This window comes from Barbus barbus (assembly GCF_936440315.1).
Source record: "Barbus barbus genome assembly, chromosome: 11".
NCBI classification, from domain to species: Eukaryota; Metazoa; Chordata; class Actinopteri; order Cypriniformes; family Cyprinidae; genus Barbus; species Barbus barbus.
This window is the reverse complement of record NC_136739.1, coordinates 20,157,215-20,176,436: the sequence shown is the minus strand read 5'-3', so window position 1 is coordinate 20,176,436 and position 19,222 is coordinate 20,157,215. Positions and strand designations below refer to the sequence as shown.

The window sequence follows — 19,222 nt, the reverse complement described above, 5'->3', positions numbered from 1 at the left end:
AGTTTTAGTAATTATAGTTTAATTCAGTTAGATGCCAGGGTAACATCTCAAATTTTCTAAGCTTAAAGTTTAAAATTTCATCTAGTATTTATATTTCAGCATTATTTAAAGTGACAAAAAATATTTCTAATAGATTTAATTAACAATAACATTAGTGGTCCATTGTGTCCAATACGCACATGCAAACAAGATTTTGGGTCTTTTTGGTCTAAAAAAAAATGTTTTTTTTTATGGAAGACATGGTTTTAAACTACAGTTTATCATGATCTCACTTCATCATTATGCAAGGTTCTCAGAAATTATTTGAGCATATTATAAATCTCTATGAAATACTTGAATCTGATTCGTTAATAGTGGCATTTTTTCCCCCAAACACATTTGCTACATAATTTGTTTTTACTAAATGTCTCTTGTATCATTTCATGGTCTCTTTTCTCTTCAGATTTTTCTCAACTTAAATCAATATTTCATGGCCATTTATATATAGTTTTAGTCATTAGATGCGTATTAATTGGTACAGTCACCTCATAATTATCACAAATTAAACCTCTTTTTTTGATGCAAGACCCCAACATGAAGATTCCTTCTTTTTGCGATAATGACCTGCTTATTATGTTATTTCCAACATACTGAAGCATATTTTAGATTATTCTCAGGAAGTAACTACACAACACAACAACAACAAAAAGGATATTGACCTTCATCAATAGTGTAAATTCTTATCTTCAACACATCTCATAAGACTTAACAATGGAACAGAAACACACATTTCTACATCCCTTTAATAAAATTTAAGTATGTTAACCTTCTGGAAAGGTGTCTCACCATTGAGTGATCTGAGACTTTCTGTGGGTGATGTCTGTTTCAGGGACTGTTCCGCCTGCTCTCGTCGTTTTGACTCATATTCCAGCGCCTCCTGCAATTTCCTTTTCGCTTTCTTCTCTTTCTTCAATCGCTTCTGAATGATCGCTGCATTCAAAGAACAGAAAGACAAGGACTCCAGTCATATGCAGTGGTATATCTGATATTAAGGACTAAAGGAAGTTGAAGTTTTCAAACCCTGTCAGTGAGGAAATATTCATAGAAAAGTTGCAGCTGAAAAAATGTTCCCGTTCAATGAGAAATTGACTGTGTCATTAGCGAAATAATTGAGCCAGCGATAACCTGGATTAACCTAGGTTAAAATGCCAATGAGACGAGGTTAAGGGAAACTTTCGGTAAAGAAAGAGAGGAGAGAGGCACGCTGAATATTAAACAGAAGAAAGCTGGAGGGCTGTAGGCACATTTATAAGGATCCTTCTGTGAAACTGGCTTAATAAGATCAATTTGATTCATTATGTAGGATAAATACATAGAACATGAGACCATTAAGTCACACTTAGCAATACTTTTGTGCAGAAAAATCTAAATCATTTATTGATGTCAAAATGTAGATTCATAATTATATTTTCATGCAATAATAGAGTACAAAAGAGTACGTAACTAGAGGCCATCTGTAATGCACATATCACTTTTAATCTCAAAGAGAGTTGAAAATTATTAGCTAAACTATTATCAATCTGTAGTCCAATCATGGCCTTCCCTCGAGAAATATTGTGACTCATTTAGAAACATTTACCATATAAATTACTTATTCATATTTCCATGACTTTAACCACACTCACTTAAATGAGGACTTTGTATATCTTTCTAATGCACTCTGTGCATTTAGACGTTGTCTATGTATGTAGTTACGGTAATATATTGTATTCCCACAAGCACTTCTGCACACATAATCAATATGTGCTCATGTATTGATCGTAATGTGAATATGCCTCATTTTGCTCGATTTATGACCTTGTCGCTATCACTTTGGCAGTATGTTTTTTGTGTGCTTGTAATTAACAACTGAGCTTGTAACATGGCTTTTCAGGTCATTTTAATGCAGTTTTGCACTAATTGTAAAATAATGCATTGAAAGCCATTTGTTAAGGAGATATTAGCATTTTCTAAAGAAAATGTGGCACTTGCTGTGCAAAACTTGCTGCCAAGATGCTCTTATTGCTGTGACTGGCCCAGGATTAAAAAAAAGTCCATCATCATGTCTCTATGAAATCTTATCCCTAGAATTTTCAGCAGCTTACTTAGTGTGACATGATCCTTCAGAAATCATTGTAATGTGCGGATTTGGTGCATTTCTTAATGTGATTACAGCTGTTAACCATGATACATTTTATTTTTCAGGATTCTTTGATGAATATGAAGTTTGTTCCATTTATTTGATCATGATCTTGTTCATGTTTGCAACACAAACAAACTACACACAAAATGAAAAATAAGGGGACCAAAATGCCTGCGTAATAAGTTCCGATTTTATTGCAACATCTGATACATTTCTATTTAAATGTTGTATTCAAGGCCTAATTATGGTGCTTGTTTACTCACCATTTCTCATAAATATTCTTCCATGAAAAATCAGCCAGAACACCTTTAATAACTGCCTAACAATGCCGTTGTGATCATCGCAACATTTTAGAATCTGCCTACAAATACGACCACACAAAAGGACTTTTTCACAGGTAAGCAACACTGCCATTTTACTCAGAAAATGTAAAATCGAGATAATACATTTAATTACATAAAATACTGATTATATATTCATTTTTATAGGTTATATAATCTGACTAATTAGTCAGACTAAGAATGTATGTTAATGAGCTGATTAAAATGAAGTAATTCACATAAAAGGTGACACATAATATATTTTTTTTATATGGCTAGAAAAAAATATGTCCTCATAATTACGATTCACAGGGGCAAATACAGCCCCTTGATGCAAAAGTTAATTTCTGAAATTGGTGTGTACAGTAAAATGCTTTGCCTTTTTTCATGAAATGCCTCTAGAGCCAGGAATCTGACTACAGAAGATACAATAAATTGTGTGTAATGTAGTGTGTAAGTTTTTAAGTAATACACACCTCTGTTCTTCTGCTCGACAGCCAGTTGTTTCTCCAGGGTTTCTCTGAGCTCTCGCTCTCTAAACAGCTCCATCTTCAGCTCCGTCTTCTCCAGTTGCACTTGTTTCTCCTGAGCGCGGGCATTATCAATTGCTACCTTCAGCAAACCCTGAAGCAGAAGACAAAATCACCTTATACACAGTCCACACACACCTCCTCAAGAGTCAATAAACTGTATGAATGGTTTAGTTTACGCTAGAGCAGCAGCACTTAAACTTAGGGAAGTATTTTGAAGAAAACAATTCGTCAATAGTCCACACGATCAAAGTCAATGTAACTCTTGTTGTATGGAGCCCCCACATCTTTCTAAATATCATAGAAGATCAGGTTTGGAATGACAAGAGTGTGAGTAAATGATAACAGGACTTTAAATTTTGGATGAAATGTCCTTTCAAGCTTAAGAACTATATAAATTCTTTAAACAAAGTTACGAAAGCAACATGGACATAATGAGAGCCGTAACCTATAAGTGAAACTATAAGTTCATTTTGTCAGTTTGTGAAACCGCAGATTGTATGAGAACGATCAAATCTTGAGCTAAACAGCTGCTTGTCTCAAAACAACACTTAAAGCGGCATTTGCCACGCAAACTGCGTGGTGACCATTTCAAAACAATTATTCCCTGTACGCATGCAATTAAGCCAAATGCAATGGGCTATATCATACTAATTGTTCCTTCTTATGACCCCAATTTAGACTAAGTTGCTTTATTTCAATTTTCTGCTTGGGTTCGTTTTGTTGATTTGTGTGTGAATGTTCAATCAAAACATTACCCTGAAATCATAATTAAAGATGACTGACTGAACTGAGTCCTGCTAATTAACAATGGGGCCGAAAGCAGCGCGATAGATCTGATGGCCATATCACAAGAGCAATGAGCAAACCTCTCACTCCCCATACTGTACCCACATCATTAGTCTCAGAGGCGGTGTTAATCAACTACATTCATCTTTCTGACTGGGTCTTACTTGCATGACAACCACAGTGGTGATCAAGGGAGTCGTGCCGAATATACGCCGCTATGCTTTGTTTTGATGGGAAAAACATCACAGCTGGAGGAGGAAAGTACTATATTAACTTTTTTTGCCACACCTGGCACAGGCAAATGCACCCTCTGTATAAAGACTCTCCTTACTACCATTATATATATATGCTATTACATATATAAAATAACTGTTTTCTAATTTAATAGATTTAAAAATGTCATTTATTCCTGTGATGGCAAAGCTGAATTTTCAGCAGTCATTACTCTAGTCGTCAGTGTCACATGATCCTTCAGAAATCATTCTAATATATAATTTTTAAATGATAGTGCATATAAACGTATATTTTCTTTAAAATTTCAGAATTGCAGCACTGCTAATACTGCTGACCTGCATATAATAAATGACTTGTTTTTCTTCTTTTGCAAGTTGATTTAGATAAAAGTGTCTGCTAAAGAACTAAATGTGCTAAAGAACTAAAAGAGCATAAATATTTCTGTATGAATGTTTGACTTAAACCCAATAATGATGTTAATATCACTGCACATCATCCTCCTCTCACAATATTTTCCAAACTGTAGCTTAAGATTGCTATAATTTGTGATAAACAACTTGATGTGCCATCTCCTTCCATTATGTGTAATCTTGAGCATCACTGGTGTTTATTGTGTTATGAGACATGACGTGATAAGATCATGACATGTGTCAGCTGGCCAGTTCACGGTGGGCTAATATAAAATGTTACTATGGCAACCAGCTGATGGTCTGCTAAAATGCAAGAGGAAACTTGATGATGATCTTTTATTGGATACACCATATAATTGAATTACGACTGATTTTACACGTATAATTCATTGCTAAAACTAGAAAGTCAAAATGAATTGATCAATTTGGGTCGTTTGAATGTTTGTTTAGCAATTTGGTTTATTTGGACATTATTTTTGGATGTTGCTTGATAATTTCTTTGGATGTTTCACCTCAATCTGTTAAATACTCATCACTTAATACCATTTTTGAATATATGCTGGAAAAAAAACTGCTTAGGGTATTTTCATGCTCTCAGCTGGTTTTAGCTGATCTTATATTCAAGATAATAATTTTACTCTAAAACTAGTTAGTAGACCATCTGAATCAACCATGGAGAACTGGATAAAGCTATTCATGTCATATTTCACTTGCTACTAAAGATCTTCTGACAGAGAGGTCTCTTACCTGGATGTTAGTCAGAAGGGTCTCTATAGATGACAGGCCATCAGGGAAGAGGAAGGGTGAGGGGAATCCTGGAGGTAAAGTCTGACCCGCCAACGAGAGCCTCTCATAACTGTCTCTTGCTGTTGGCGTACACATGGGGGTTTCTTCTGGTGGCAAACAGAGAAACATACACATTCAGCACAACAGATGACACACTCCATGTAGTACTGTGCTGTAAAATAAATCATTATTTTCCTGAATTGGTGTTTATACACCCAGATTGTTTGTGAGAGTAAAATTAACATCTATACAAGCATGCCCAATCAAGCACATATGATTGATAGCCCATTCTGTCAGTGTCACACGGCACTCTATTATTGATGCTTCTGTATTTATAGCTGCTATAAATGCTTGAGAGATTTTACATGCAGATAGAATGAGAGATTCTTCTTCTAAAAAAAAAAAAAAAAAAGAATAGGCATTTGCATTTTTGGAAAGTATATGTTCTTGGTAGCACTGAAGGCACGGATATGTTGGGAGACAAAGCACCCTTCCATATGGCATGAAAACTCTGATAGGAAAAGACCGCACTCAAGCAGATGCATATGGCAAGCTGAGATTATCAAGGGCCCTGGCTTCTTAACAAAGGCCATATGGCACAAGGTGGTGGACCCTCATTGACCATGTTTCAACACTACTGCTGCCCCCTCAGCAGACTGGCAATGCCATTTTGGGCAAATGAATTAAACCCCTCAAAGGAATCGGTGCATAAAAACTCAATATGATTGGATGAGATTCAAGAGGCACCTGGTAGAACAAAACAGTGGAGTAAAATAAATATCATTTATTCTTTCTCAGTCGATGGTTGACACATAAATGTGCAGGTGTAAAATGTCACAGGTGGGGCTGCAGTTAAAACCCTCTGGAAATAAAAGAAAAAAGATTTTATGTCTGCCAGACAAATAAAAACAGGGTCTGGCACATTAAAGAGTATATATTTTATCACCTAGTCCACAGGGACTTCCTGATGAATGTCATAAGGAGAGAAAACGCTGGGATGAGCACTGTAAAGTGTGCAGCGTGTCTTTACAAACAGCTTTCCAAGATTAATCACCACGTCAACTTGTTAAACATTATGCGTATAAATGAAAGTAATCGAAAGTACCCTGTATTAAAAAAATACATTTTAAAAAATTAAATCTTTATAGTGTAGTAAACGGTTATGCTACAATCAACATGCATTGCATTTAGATATATGCATTTGGCAGACACTTTAATCCAAAACTATTCATAATACATGCAATACATTTTAAATGGTATGTATTTTCTGGGAACTGAAACCCATGGTTTTGCTGGTTCTCAACCATGAGCTACAGGAACTCATTCACTGCAATAAATTTTTTTTTTTTTTGTAATTTAATAATTCCCTGAATTAGAATTGCATTTCATAACCTATAGTCTAACTGAGCATAATCATTCAGTCTGAATTCAGTCTGTTGCTATTATGGCAATGTTTTAATTTATACGTGTGTGTGTGTGAATAATTCTCATTCTTTATGAAAATCCATCTTTATTCAATTAGAATATTTTATTACATTTTATAAATATTAAATCTTTTACATTAAACTATTTTAAAAATTAAAACATAAAAAATTAACAGTAAGTAAAAAAACAGTATGGGTACTATTCAGTTTTGTCATTATTCTTTATTAAAATCTGTTTATATTCAATTTGATTGAACTATATTTTACAAAGACTATTTTAGAATATTTTATAAATACAGAATCTTTTAAAATAACACAATTTAAAAAATTTAATTATTAGAAATACTAATTATTAGACACATTTTAGATTCAAATGACAGAAGGGACAAGTAAGGAGGCAATAAAACTAATTAATCAAATGTTTCAATTAAAATCATTCTAAATTCATACCTAAATACAGGTACATCTAAAAAAAATTAGAATATCGTAAAAAGGTCCATATTTTTTGTCACTCATTTCAGAAACTGAAACCCATATATTATATAGATTCATTACACAGAGTGAAACATTTCAAGCCTTTATTTCTTGAAATTTTGATGATTATGGCTTACAGATAATGAAAACCCAAAATTCAATGTCTCAGAAAATTTGAATATTACATAAGATCAATAAAAAAAGGATATTTTAAACAGAAATGTCAGGCTTCTGAAAAGTATCTTCATTTCTATGTGCTCAATACTTGGTTGGGCCTCCTTTTGCATGAATTACTGCATCAATTGGGGAAGTCGTGGCCTAATGGTTAGAGAGTTGGACTCGTAATCCAAAGGTTGCGGGTTCGAGTCTCGGGCCGGCAGGGATTGTAGGTGGGGGGAGTGAATGTCCAGCGCTATCTCCACCCTCAATACCACGACTGAGATGCCCTTGAGCAAGGCACCGAACCCCCAACTGCTCCCCGGGCGCCGCAGCATAAATGGCTGCCCACTGCTCCGGGTGTATGTTCACGGTGTGTGTGTGTTCACTGCTGTGTGTGTGCACGTTGGATGGGTTAAATGCAGAGCACGAATTCTGAGTATGGGTCACCATACTTGGCTGTATGTCACTTCACTTTCACTTTCAATGCGGCGTGGCATGGAGGCAATCAGCCTGTGGCACTGCTCAGGTGTAATGGAAGCCCAGGTTGCTTTGATAGCGGCCTTCAGGTCATCTGCATTGTTGGGTCTGGTGTCTCTCATCTTCCTCTTGACAATACCCCATAGATTCTTTATGGGGTTCAGGTCAGGCGAGTTTGCTGGCCAATCAAGCACAGTAACACCATGGTCATTGAACCAGCTTTTGGTACCTTTGGCAGTGTGGACAGGTGCCAAGTCCTGCTGGAAAATGAAATCAGCATCTCCATAAAGCTTGCCAGCAGAAGGAAGCATGAAGTGCTCTAAAATGTCCTGGTAGATGGCTGCGTTGACTGTGGACTTCAGAAAACACAGTGGACCAACACCAGCAGATGACATGGCAGCCCAAATCATCACTGACTGTGGAAACTTCACACTGGACTTCAAGCAACATGGATTCTGTGCCTCTCCACTCTTCCTTGATTTCCAAATGAAATGCAAAATTTAGTTTAATCTGAAAAGAGGACTTTGGACCACTGAGCAACAGTCCAGTTCTTTTTCTCCACAGCCCAGGTAAGACGCTTCTGAAGTTGTCTCGGTTTCAGAAGTGGCTTGGTAGCCCTTTTCCTGAAGATGTCTCAGCGTGGTGACTCTTGATGCACTGACTCCAGCTTCAGTCCTTGTGAAGCTCTCCCAAGTGTTTGAATCAGCTTTGCTTGACAGTATCCTCAAGCTTGCGGTCATCTCTGTTGCTTGTGCATCTTTTCCTACCCAAATTCTTCCTTCCAGTCAACTTTGCATTTAATATGCTTTGATACAGCACTCTGTAAACAGCCACACCTTTCAGTAATGACCCTCTGTGACTTACCCTCTTTGTGGAGGGCGTCAATGTTCGTCTTCTGGATCATTGCCAAGTCAGCAGTCTTCCCCATTATTGTGGTTTCAAAGAACAAGAGATACCCGGAATTTATACTGTAGGGATGGTCATTAATTGAAACTCAAATGTAAATATTCTAATATTTTGAGATACTGATTTTTGACTTTCATGATTTGTAAGCTGTAATCAACTAAATTAAAACAAAAAAACTTTTGAAATGTTTTAATTTACATGTAATGAATCTAAAATATATATGAAATAAGTTACAAGAAAAAGTGAAAACCTTTTCACGATATTCTAATTTTCTTAGATGTACCTGTATGTTATAGTTTATTGTAAGTCACTGAGATTTGACCCTACATTTTTTTCAGTTACCAGCCAGATCTTTAACCACCAGGCTACACTACTACCTACCTAAATCAAAAACACAAACAAAAAAACAACAAGTTTTCTAGTGCTCTGAGTATGTGAGCAGCATCAGAAAGGGAATAACGTGAGTGTGGACACTGAGCAGATGTCCGGTGTGGTTGAAATGTAAAGTAGATTCCTGCTCACTTCCTGTGAACAGCCACCAGCGCCTGTCAGTGCCCTGATGACATCATCTGCCATTCATCAGTTCCGTTAGGGCAGACCTCTGCCATCTGCTGCACCGGCCATCATAACTCTACATCTATCTCCACACACACACACACACACACACACACGTTGGTTTTTGTGGTTTATGGGGACTCTCCATAGGCGTAATGGTTTTTATACTGAACAAACTGTGTGTGCTATTGCCCTACACCAACCCTACACCTAAACTTTGCCCTCACAGGAGACTTTGTGCATTTTTAGATTTTCAAAAAAACACCATTTAGTATGTTTTTTAAGCCTTTTGAATTACGGGGACATAGGCAGTGTCCTCATAAACCACCTTCATATTGTAATACCTCTGTCATACCCATGTCATTATACAAATTTGTGTCCTCATAAACATGCACACTCACACACACACACACACACACACAGGCCATCAAAACTCCATTTATCTTAACAGCCACAGCCTTATACAGGCTATCAAAGGCCTGCATCCATTACTACACATACATCCGTACAGGCCTTATAACCCCCTGAATTCAGCTCCACACACACATGCACAAACATGTACACACGTACTATCATAACTCACTTAAACCACACAGCCCTGTGCTGACACTATCTTCACGCTGTCATAGCGTGCTGCCAATCACAGAAGAAGTCTCAGACAACATTCTGCCTGCTCAAAACGAGACATCACACAGGCCATGCCACCTACTACCAGAACACAGCAGAATGATTCAGACTGTCTAAAAGGCAAGAATGTCTCAGTAACACATTCTATAAAGCCTGTACTGTATGTATTACATTATGATTATCTATTAGGGATGCACAACATATCTGATTCTGTACCATATAGTTCATGCTCATTTCCCCCATTTTTACATTTAGGTTATTTTTGCTGTCATCTACAGTAATATTCACTAAATGTTCATCTTTAAAACACTAATAATTTAACATTGCAAAATTTTATTTCATACATTTCATTACCATTTCATACTGTATATTATAATGTTGTGATGCCTAAATTTACTTGTATTTGAAATGACAGATTTTAGAGTTTTATTTGAAATCTTGACAAAATATTTTAAAAAGTACATTTTAGTATTAGTAATTTATCTAATTTGTTATAGAATTACGTTTTCATACATATAATATGGATAATTAATTATATATTTCATTAAACTTTTTCTTAAATTTTCTATATATTTATTTATTTAAATTAAGAAATCTAATATTTAATTAAGATAAAAAATAATTAAGTCTATAATTCTTATTCATTCATTCATCTATAGTAATAATGGTGTTAAATAAGCTATACATTAAGGTTTATTAATTTAGGTTAGGTGTTTGTTTAAACTAAATATGAGGAAGGTCCCACATGACTGAAACATTTGTTGATTTTAATATGCACTGAGCACTTTTTTGGACTTTAGAAGAAGATTGCTAGTATCTCGACATGTAATCCTTTTATTTGGATACATGGCAAATGAATTTCAAGAATTTAGTTAAACTAAGTATGAGCAATATTTTATTATCTATTCTATTCTATTTTCACGGGAACACAACTGATCATAAAGTGCATTAAAAGGCATTGCAAGTACTTTTTAAGTTCATTTTATACACTAGAAACTAAAAAGCCTACAATTGTGTCTCTCAGAATCAGGCTCTCATACAGAATTAATATGTGTTTATATGACTTCCTAAATCATGCACAAACACGGCACGACTTGAGGAGCCCCTCTTCTGCCATCAGTATTCACTAACGCCAGCCAAGCCTTGGTAACAGCTGGTCCTACATTAATTAGTTTAAAGTATTTATTTCAACCATCTCAGCAGCAGATTGCGGCAAAACATAAGAGATTATTCCGAGCATCTGCAAATGCCCAGGAAACATCCAGCCGACCAACAGTTGAATATCAGCCGCCACTATTAAGACTTTACGATTCGAAATTCTTGGACGGAGGAAAGGCCAAGAGGAGTGTCTGGAATCCGTGGAGGGTCTCCTTCAATCTCTCCCCAATTTAACTAGCATTTCACTCCAGTTCATTACCGTCAATGGGCGACCGACTAATGGATGCGTGTTTGCTTGCAATAATAAACAAAACAACCCAGAAAAGCTCTTTTTAATGCTGTTGGATGGCATTGTTTTGTGTCATAATAAACCAATCATGAACAGAGTGAATTGTATGCAATTACTACATCAGAGAAATACACTATATGTTTTCTTCTCTTTGTCACATTCGTGGCTCCGATTCTTTAGATGCCAAACATGTAGCGAATCAGCAAATGAGAAACAATATAGGAGAATTGGATGTCAGAAGCCTGTATTTGGTTTGCAGCCACCGTAGTCCTGGATTTAGTGATGGCATTAATAATACATCATTGCTTAAACCAACTTCTGCTTTAGACTCAGCAGGACCTCGCCGCAAACACAATACTGGATCACAGGGTGGTTCATACTGCTTTGTTACTAGGAAACAATCTGTCATGCATTAGAAAGCAAACAGCACATTTCATCTCAAATGACCAATTCAGCTCTCAAATAACCGAAATTTGCCATTTTTTTGGTCAGTCTCCATTTACATTAGCCACACTTGAGTGCGATTGTGTCTGTGAGCATTCTCTTGTTTCAAGCACTCCATTTTGGCCTGGCTTTAGCTGTTTATTTCCTGCCATTGGTCCAGAATCATTGACTTGGACTTAATTACAGTGCCAGACGCCAGCATGATGAAGAGAGTGAAGGAGAGAGCTGTGTTTTCCAGGTGATATTTCTCCACCGGGGCTGCCAGCAGCAGCTGTGACAGGTCCGTTTGCAGCTTTCTGCCTCAAAAAAATCTTTATGAAATCCTTTTAGGTCAGCCGTGTCACAAATAACATTTCATGCGCAACTGTTTCGCTGGATAATAGGAGTGGCAAATAAAAATGGGACACTGTAAATACGACGCATTTGGAATGAAATGCCATAATTTAAAACAACGCACATACTCGCAATCACACGTAAACATGCTCACACACTCGCACGCGCTGTCCGTCCCTCCCTCCCGTGGCAGCAGTGGGAGTCCTTGACAGTGTGGTAGCAATGATAAATCACCTTTCCAGTTAATTCTCTCAGTCCTTATGTGTTGTGCTGCTAAAACAGGGGCTCAGAAATCGACTTGACAAACTATGAATGTAAAAAATATCACTTGGAGGGATCTGGGCTTATCTCCAATTTACATGTTATTAGATTTGTATTGTGAGCAGTGTTCGGACAAGGCTGCGCTGCGGAGAAGGGGAGAGTGAAAAAAAGATGTTTGCGATAAGAGAAGATAAAATGTCTCAAACTCCTCTCGAAAGCTTTTGATATCTTTGATGGAAAGTCACGCCAAGGAGAGAGTAAACCACTCAACTGATTTTTAATATGATAGACAAGGCACTCTGCGATGAACTGAGCGGAAACCTTGGGAAATTTAGCAACATTCTTTCAATAAATAGCTTTAATTGACCTTGAGAGCTGAAAATGTGCCATATGTTGCAAGTTGCAGTGTTTGAATTGAGGTCCCAGCGGACCTTTCAGCTGATTTCTCCAATGAAGGCACTGAGCCGGAGGAGGGAGAGAGAGAGAAAGAGAGGGAAAAGCATTGCAGCATTTGGCTAGCCAGTCACTGTGATATATTGACAGGTGAAGCCTGTGTCCTTGCAAACCTGTGTTCCTCGCAGCAGGAGAATTGAATGTTTAAAATGTGGAGGATGTCAGTTCCCCTCTCCGCAAAGGCTGCCGCTGCCTACAGCAGACAATTAAATTTTATTTGACCTGCCAATGGGGCTGAAGAAGTTGCCTCCTTCCAGGGGAGTGGCTATGACCTTTCAGTCTCATAAATGGAGACAACAGCGCATTACACAGAGGCTAATCTTTAAAACTGCATCGTCTTCTCTCTCTTCTGCATTCCTTTAAATATTTCCACAACAAACTGTTTTTATTGACCTAACCCAAAGCTTATATAGTCTACATTTAAAATGTCAGTGTCTGACTGCTGCCCATTTCCTTAACTGGTCTGTGTGAAGAAGCTCTTTAAAAAATACAAAAGTATCACTAACTTTGAAAATAAGAAAAAGCATTTAATTTAAGAGCACCAATACGAATAACATATGACCCTATTCCCCTATCTCCTCTCCCACTGCTTCCTGTCTATTCTTGCACTGCCCCCCCGCCAAAAAAAGACAAAATGGTAAAAATGACAAACATTTTTACAACTAAAAAAAAAACTGAACATAAACAAACATACAATAAATAAATAAATGGAGAAAGAGAAAGGGAGAGCAAGATTTAAATTAATAAGCAGTATAGTTAAAAAAAAGAATAAGAAAGAAGACCAATCAGCTCTTAGTATGCAAATATTATAATGTATTTAAATTGAATTTGAATTGAGGTGGCAAACAGAACGTAAAATTGCGATTTTAATTTTAATGCAAGAAAGAATAGTTTAAATAATTTGAAATTCAAACAAAAGTCATGTAACTGTAATTTTAACTAGAAAATCAGTTTGTCAAGATAAACTAAATGCAGAATGAAAGATAGATAGACAACAGAATGGCAGATAGATAGATAGATAGATAGATAGATAGATAGATAGATAGATAGATAGATAGATAGATAGATAGATAGATAGATAGATAGATAGATAGATAGATAGATAGATAGATAGATATCAATATATTGCTGCATTGCAAGCACTGTAACTAAGGTACCTTTACAGCATGCATACACATGCAGACCACAGTTAAGAAATGTGTGCTGTGATCCGTAGTGGGCAAATTCCTTTAGAATGACTTAAAGGTGCATATGTTGTGCATATGGGCATGGTGAACACAGGCATGGCATACGTGTTACGGAAACACAGCTATCTACTGCAGAACCGCTAACCCCGCTCACACCCACTCAGCTTTGCTCTTTTCTGCTCTTTAATTCCGAGATGAAAATTAACCATTACCAAATTCCTGCTGAGAGTCAAAGTCAAGTGCTGGAGTCGGTCAGCCCTGGATTAACAGGTAACATTTGGCTTGGAAAGCCTTATCTCTGAGAAATGCACTGTGGTGTTTCTCTCTCTCTCTCTCCACTAATGTTCCCTACACTTAGAGATTAAATCGCTTGCTGCACAAACCCATTTGAGAGCACAAGGAAGGTGAGGGGGATAATCAGCACAGGCACTGGGCCGTGTTTCCTAAACGCGCTCCCAAACATTACTGTGCACGGGCATAAAATTAGCGTTGGGACCTTAAAACGATGACATTTCGCATGACTTTTGGGAAAGTGACACCATCATATTTTCTTGTAGGATATCATTAAATTTCAACTGCCTTGTGGCAGAGACTTTCCATTAATAACCAATTCTGTGTGTCACTCCGCGCCCCTCTTCTGAAATAATGAGTCCTTTGGTTTGGCTTAATAAATTGAAACATATTCTCAAGGCCACGCTGAAGACAGCCGCACAGATGGGCAGGCAAAGGGGAGGAAATCTTCATAAATCCTTAACTGTCGCACACGGTCAGGGATAAAAACAAAAGCAGCTTTTATGGTGAGCAGTTCAACACCAGAGGAAAAAAAAACAGGCCTTGTGTGGTTTAAACTGTAGCAGGAGATCAAACCACAAACTGTGAAAATTATAAGACACGTTCACAGTGCACAAAATCTTAGATCAAACAAATAATGGAGAAACAAAGACTTGTAATTATTTGGATACTTCCTTCTCTAAAAATCTAACACATTGCAGTTTTTTGTAAAAAGCAATGAATTTTAGTATAGCTTTTCTATCATTATATACTCCAATCATTATAACAGGAGAGTCAAATTAATGCATTTTTTGAATAGTTCAAATAGACCTGTGGCTTTGTGGTTCAATCCCATTTGCCCTGTTCTCATCATGGCATGAATACTTACAGTAAGTGCTGCCGCATAGTTTGATTGCTTTATTATTGCATTATTTACACTGTGGTTGATATGGTCAAAATTATCAACATTTTGTAACTTATTGAAAAAAAAAAAAAAAAATCTGTCATAAATTATTTATCCTGTCATTCTAAAACTATATTTGTACCTTATTCTGTGAAACACAAAATAAATTAAATTTTTAAGTTTTGAGTTTTTGTCCAAACAATTATTGTCAAGGGGACCTAAAACAACACTGTATTCAACTGACTTTCATTGCACGGACAAAAAAACAAACAAAAATAAAACAGACATTTTTCAAAATATCTTCTTTTGTGTTCCACAGATTCATGCTGTGTGATTCCATGTTCAGTATTGTTGCAAACATCTTATTTTCTGGTGGTGGGCCATACAGCGGCGGTAAAGCAAAGAGTCTCTGATGCAAACCCCAGCAGAAGAAGATATCTTGTCTTTTTATACGGCCCGTGTCATATTTATTGCATAAAGGTCAGAGTGTTCATTTGTTCAAAGTCAGCGTTTTTCCATGCTCCTCCATGTAATAAATGCAGAGGGGATGTCATTATTGGACCGCTGAGGATTAAAGGCTTGACTGCCTGTGATGACTGCATAAAAAAGCCCCTCCACTACTTTTGTTTCTTCAAGTGAGCGTCCTACAGGAAGACCGTTCTTGGTATACAATGACAACCATCGTTGTCGTAAACAGACACTCCTCAAAGGTGGATGGAGCATTGGTGAGAGAGGGTTGTGTAACCCGATTAATAAAGGTAAAGAAGGATGAGTAACTAATGCTCTCAGAGGCCTTTGAATTAATTGCCTTTTGAAAAGCAAATGTATTCAGGACTCGTATATAGTGGAGGGTCTTGTTTACGGCCTACGTGGGGGGTAGCAATCATTAGGGTCTGGAAACTGAACATGTTGCTTTTTTAGGATGGGGGCGTTATTATTAGCATGCATTACAGGAGGAATCAGGCCAGATTGAGTCTAATTATTGATCACTGAACACTTACTAGTGCACACCTGAAAGCTAGATTACTACAATCACACTCCGGGAAGCCTCCAGCGCAAATCTAGTGCTAATCATCTCAAAAGATGGGTATGTGCTAACGTCTTTATTTATTTTTGTTAACGGGAATTGTCCTCAGCTCACATCTGGTTGAATTTTCTTCATCTTTCAAGAATGTGCACATTTGCGTCCTTACAGGGAAACAAATCGTTTTGGTGCCAATATGTAAATGCCTTCCACATTTTACACACACAATGACATTAGAAATTCAAACAAGTAAAAAACCCAACATAATCAAAACGCTTTGATAGAACAAGCACTCAAACACTGAGAAACGGAAGATAGTCTGCAGTCTGATCACAGTGGAGTGCGTTCCGTCGAAGACGGGCGGACATATTAATGTGATTCGCAGCAATCCTACAGGGAATGAGGATGTTTGGGGCGACAATCGACTCTGGCACTAATCCAGGCTCTATGTACTGAGCCGCTTTGGAGACCGAAGATGAAAGACAAAAAGAAATGTAAATGTAAACTTTTTAAAAAACAGAGCTTAGGAGCCCCCCCGTCTGACGCCCTCTCTCTCTGTTTCTCATGCCCTCATGAGCAGAAGAAAATGGATGCAAATCCATTTGCGTCTGGTTCACAGCTATAAAAAATACTTAGGATTTTTAAAAGCGGGTGATGTGTTAAACGTGTGGAAATCTGTTTTGATAACATTATTCATAACACTGGCTTTGCGCAGCTTGAATTAATAACACTCCATTTACAGATGGAAGAAAGCTGGCATGGTATTTCCAGTTAAAGAGATTAATTTTTAAACACCTAATCGACAGGCCGGGGTTAGGCGGGATAAGCAACAGCATCTCCAGGCCTGTGGCTGCAAAGTCAAGGTGACTGGAACACTTAGGCGAGCTTTCAAATGCTGTTAGAGAGAGGAGAATTAGTCCTCCTGCAGTTTTCCCCCTCCCCCTATTCTCTTTTATTAGGAACGATTTTGTTCGCAGTCAAAGGATATAACAGCCCTAAGTATCCGTTGATAATTACGGAACAGAGAAAATTTTTAAATTTGACACACTTTGCCCTAAACTCAGCAGCTTAATAAGAGAGCAGCACTACTGTGTGAGCTCTCCAATGTGACATTAAAGGGATAGTTCAACTAAAAATTTATTTTTAACACACTTGTGTCGTTCCAAACCTGCATGCTCTTTTCTTTTCTGCAGAATACAGGAGAAGATGTTCTGAAAGTGAATGGGGTCCAAACAACAAAACAAAATTATCCCTTTATTAGGAGTTTTGATGAAACTACAAAGTGGAATATGTGTTTTAAGTTAGCAAAAAATCTTTTTAAATCGTTAGTCTGGTAAATCAGCTTCAAAACATGCTGTTTACAAAACAAAACTATGCACGCAAACCAATGATCTTTGAGGTATTTAATTGTTATGTCTAGGACGTCTGGGTCATAGAAAGTCAGGGTCAGCCTTACCTTAACACAACAGTTGTTTTTAAGCTTTTCGCATTGTGAATCACAAATGAGCAGAAACGGCATTGCTAATTGTTACATTTCGTCTGTCCAAGGGCAAACAAATGATAAATTTGTTCACAGCAGTGAGCATACCGTTAAGGGCAGATGCTCGGATATGTACTTAGAATTCACAAAGAGACTGTCCGTGCTGCATATGGAATCTCGTTCATTGTAATTGCCCTTCTAGAGCAAAACAAAAAAGAAAGTCGCTTGCAAACTGAGAGAAAGAAAAACAGTGGAACTAGTCAAAAATGAAGCCCTAACCCTCCAGGCCAAGAGCTGCATCTTTTCTTTTTATCAGAGCAGGTGTCTCTGCAGCACATTGCTCCCTTTGAAATGAAGGGTAACATAAAACGGCCCTGGCGTGTTGTGATGGACAAGGAGATTTCACCTTCTCTAGTGAATGATAATACATTATTAAATTTGCCTCTCTGCTCGCGAGATACTCTTAGCTGACCACAGCATATTTATCTCTCTATCTAAGCCTTACATCTTGGCAGGAGAAAGCATTCTGTCACTTTTAAGGCATTTCAAAGATTAGAAAGAATCACTTGCTTTTCAACATTCCTAAAAGCACTGTCTTTCTTGTGGAATGTGATTAGCAGTCCATGGTATCACGTAATGGAACATTCATGAGGGAGAACAAATATCCAAATGAAGCGCCGTGTCCTGGAGGGACGGCCCACGTTTGCATCATCAGCACTATTTGTTTCGCTGCTCGCAAACTTGATTGATCCTCTATTGAATTATTTTTTTTTCTTTTCGCACCCCTTCATTCCGACAGAACACACTGACAAGTTGTTTGATCATACACCGTGTTTGTCTGCCAAGTCACATTTCAGATCCCCATGGCTAATGATCCAGCCTTTTGTCTTAGGAAAAGTCGGCAGAGTCAGCACAAGCTTCAGTCCGTTTCACTTTTGAAGCCAGAACCACAAGGACACTTAAAAAGGCGATAGAAAACATGCTTGGAAAGCAAGTGTGTCTGATGAAAGGAGAGTGTGCAAGTTTACCATGATCAGACGTGGAGTTAAAGAACCGGAGGTCTGTAGTAAGTAACATGTTTGCTAAGCAAAAACCAATGTCTCTATAATGATGCAAGATGGCAGTCATAAAACTGCCGGACCGGAAACATTTCTAAACTATGTATCTACTGTATTCCTTGCTCAATAGTTTTGGCTTCTGGTTTCTTTCTCCAACAAACCCAATGATCAGACACCTGCATGTATTAACATAAATCAGTGTAAATAATGCTTGTTAAGCAGTCAAAATTAGGGAGTAATTTATAATAATACCTTTTAAATTTACACCATAATGTTCAGCAGTTATTTATGTAATACATACATACATATAACAGTTACTGTTTCTGCCTCAGAGTAAAACAATAAAAAGGACATTTTGAATTAATTTCTTGTAATTATTACTTTAAATCTCCCACCTGTATCAAATCTAACAATGTAACTTTATTTCTTATTGTAAAATATGTCGCAATTACCTTTTTCTCTGAGGCTTTGTCTTTCATAGTTACAAGTACACTTAAATCTTAATTTCT

The 19,222-nt window shown here is 37.2% G+C and overlaps 1 protein-coding gene across 6 annotated transcripts in view; it reads right to left on the bottom strand.

The window, feature by feature from the left end:
* LOC306876970 (dachshund homolog 1-like) overlaps positions 1–19,222 on the bottom strand; it is a 112,436-nt gene that overhangs the window by 6,417 nt on the left and 86,797 nt on the right. For 4 of the 6 annotated variants that reach the window (XM_079428458.1, XM_079428460.1, XM_079428459.1 and 1 more), the window contains 3 exons: positions 5,192–5,337; positions 2,958–3,105; positions 826–969 (listed from right to left, as the gene is read on the bottom strand). In XM_079428458.1, the coding sequence (XP_079284584.1) occupies positions 826–969; positions 2,958–3,105; positions 5,192–5,337 (438 nt within the window). The remainder of the gene's footprint in view (positions 1–825; positions 970–2,957; positions 3,106–5,191; positions 5,338–19,222) is intronic. The other 2 variants (XM_079428462.1, XM_079428463.1) reach the window with 1 other exon arrangement.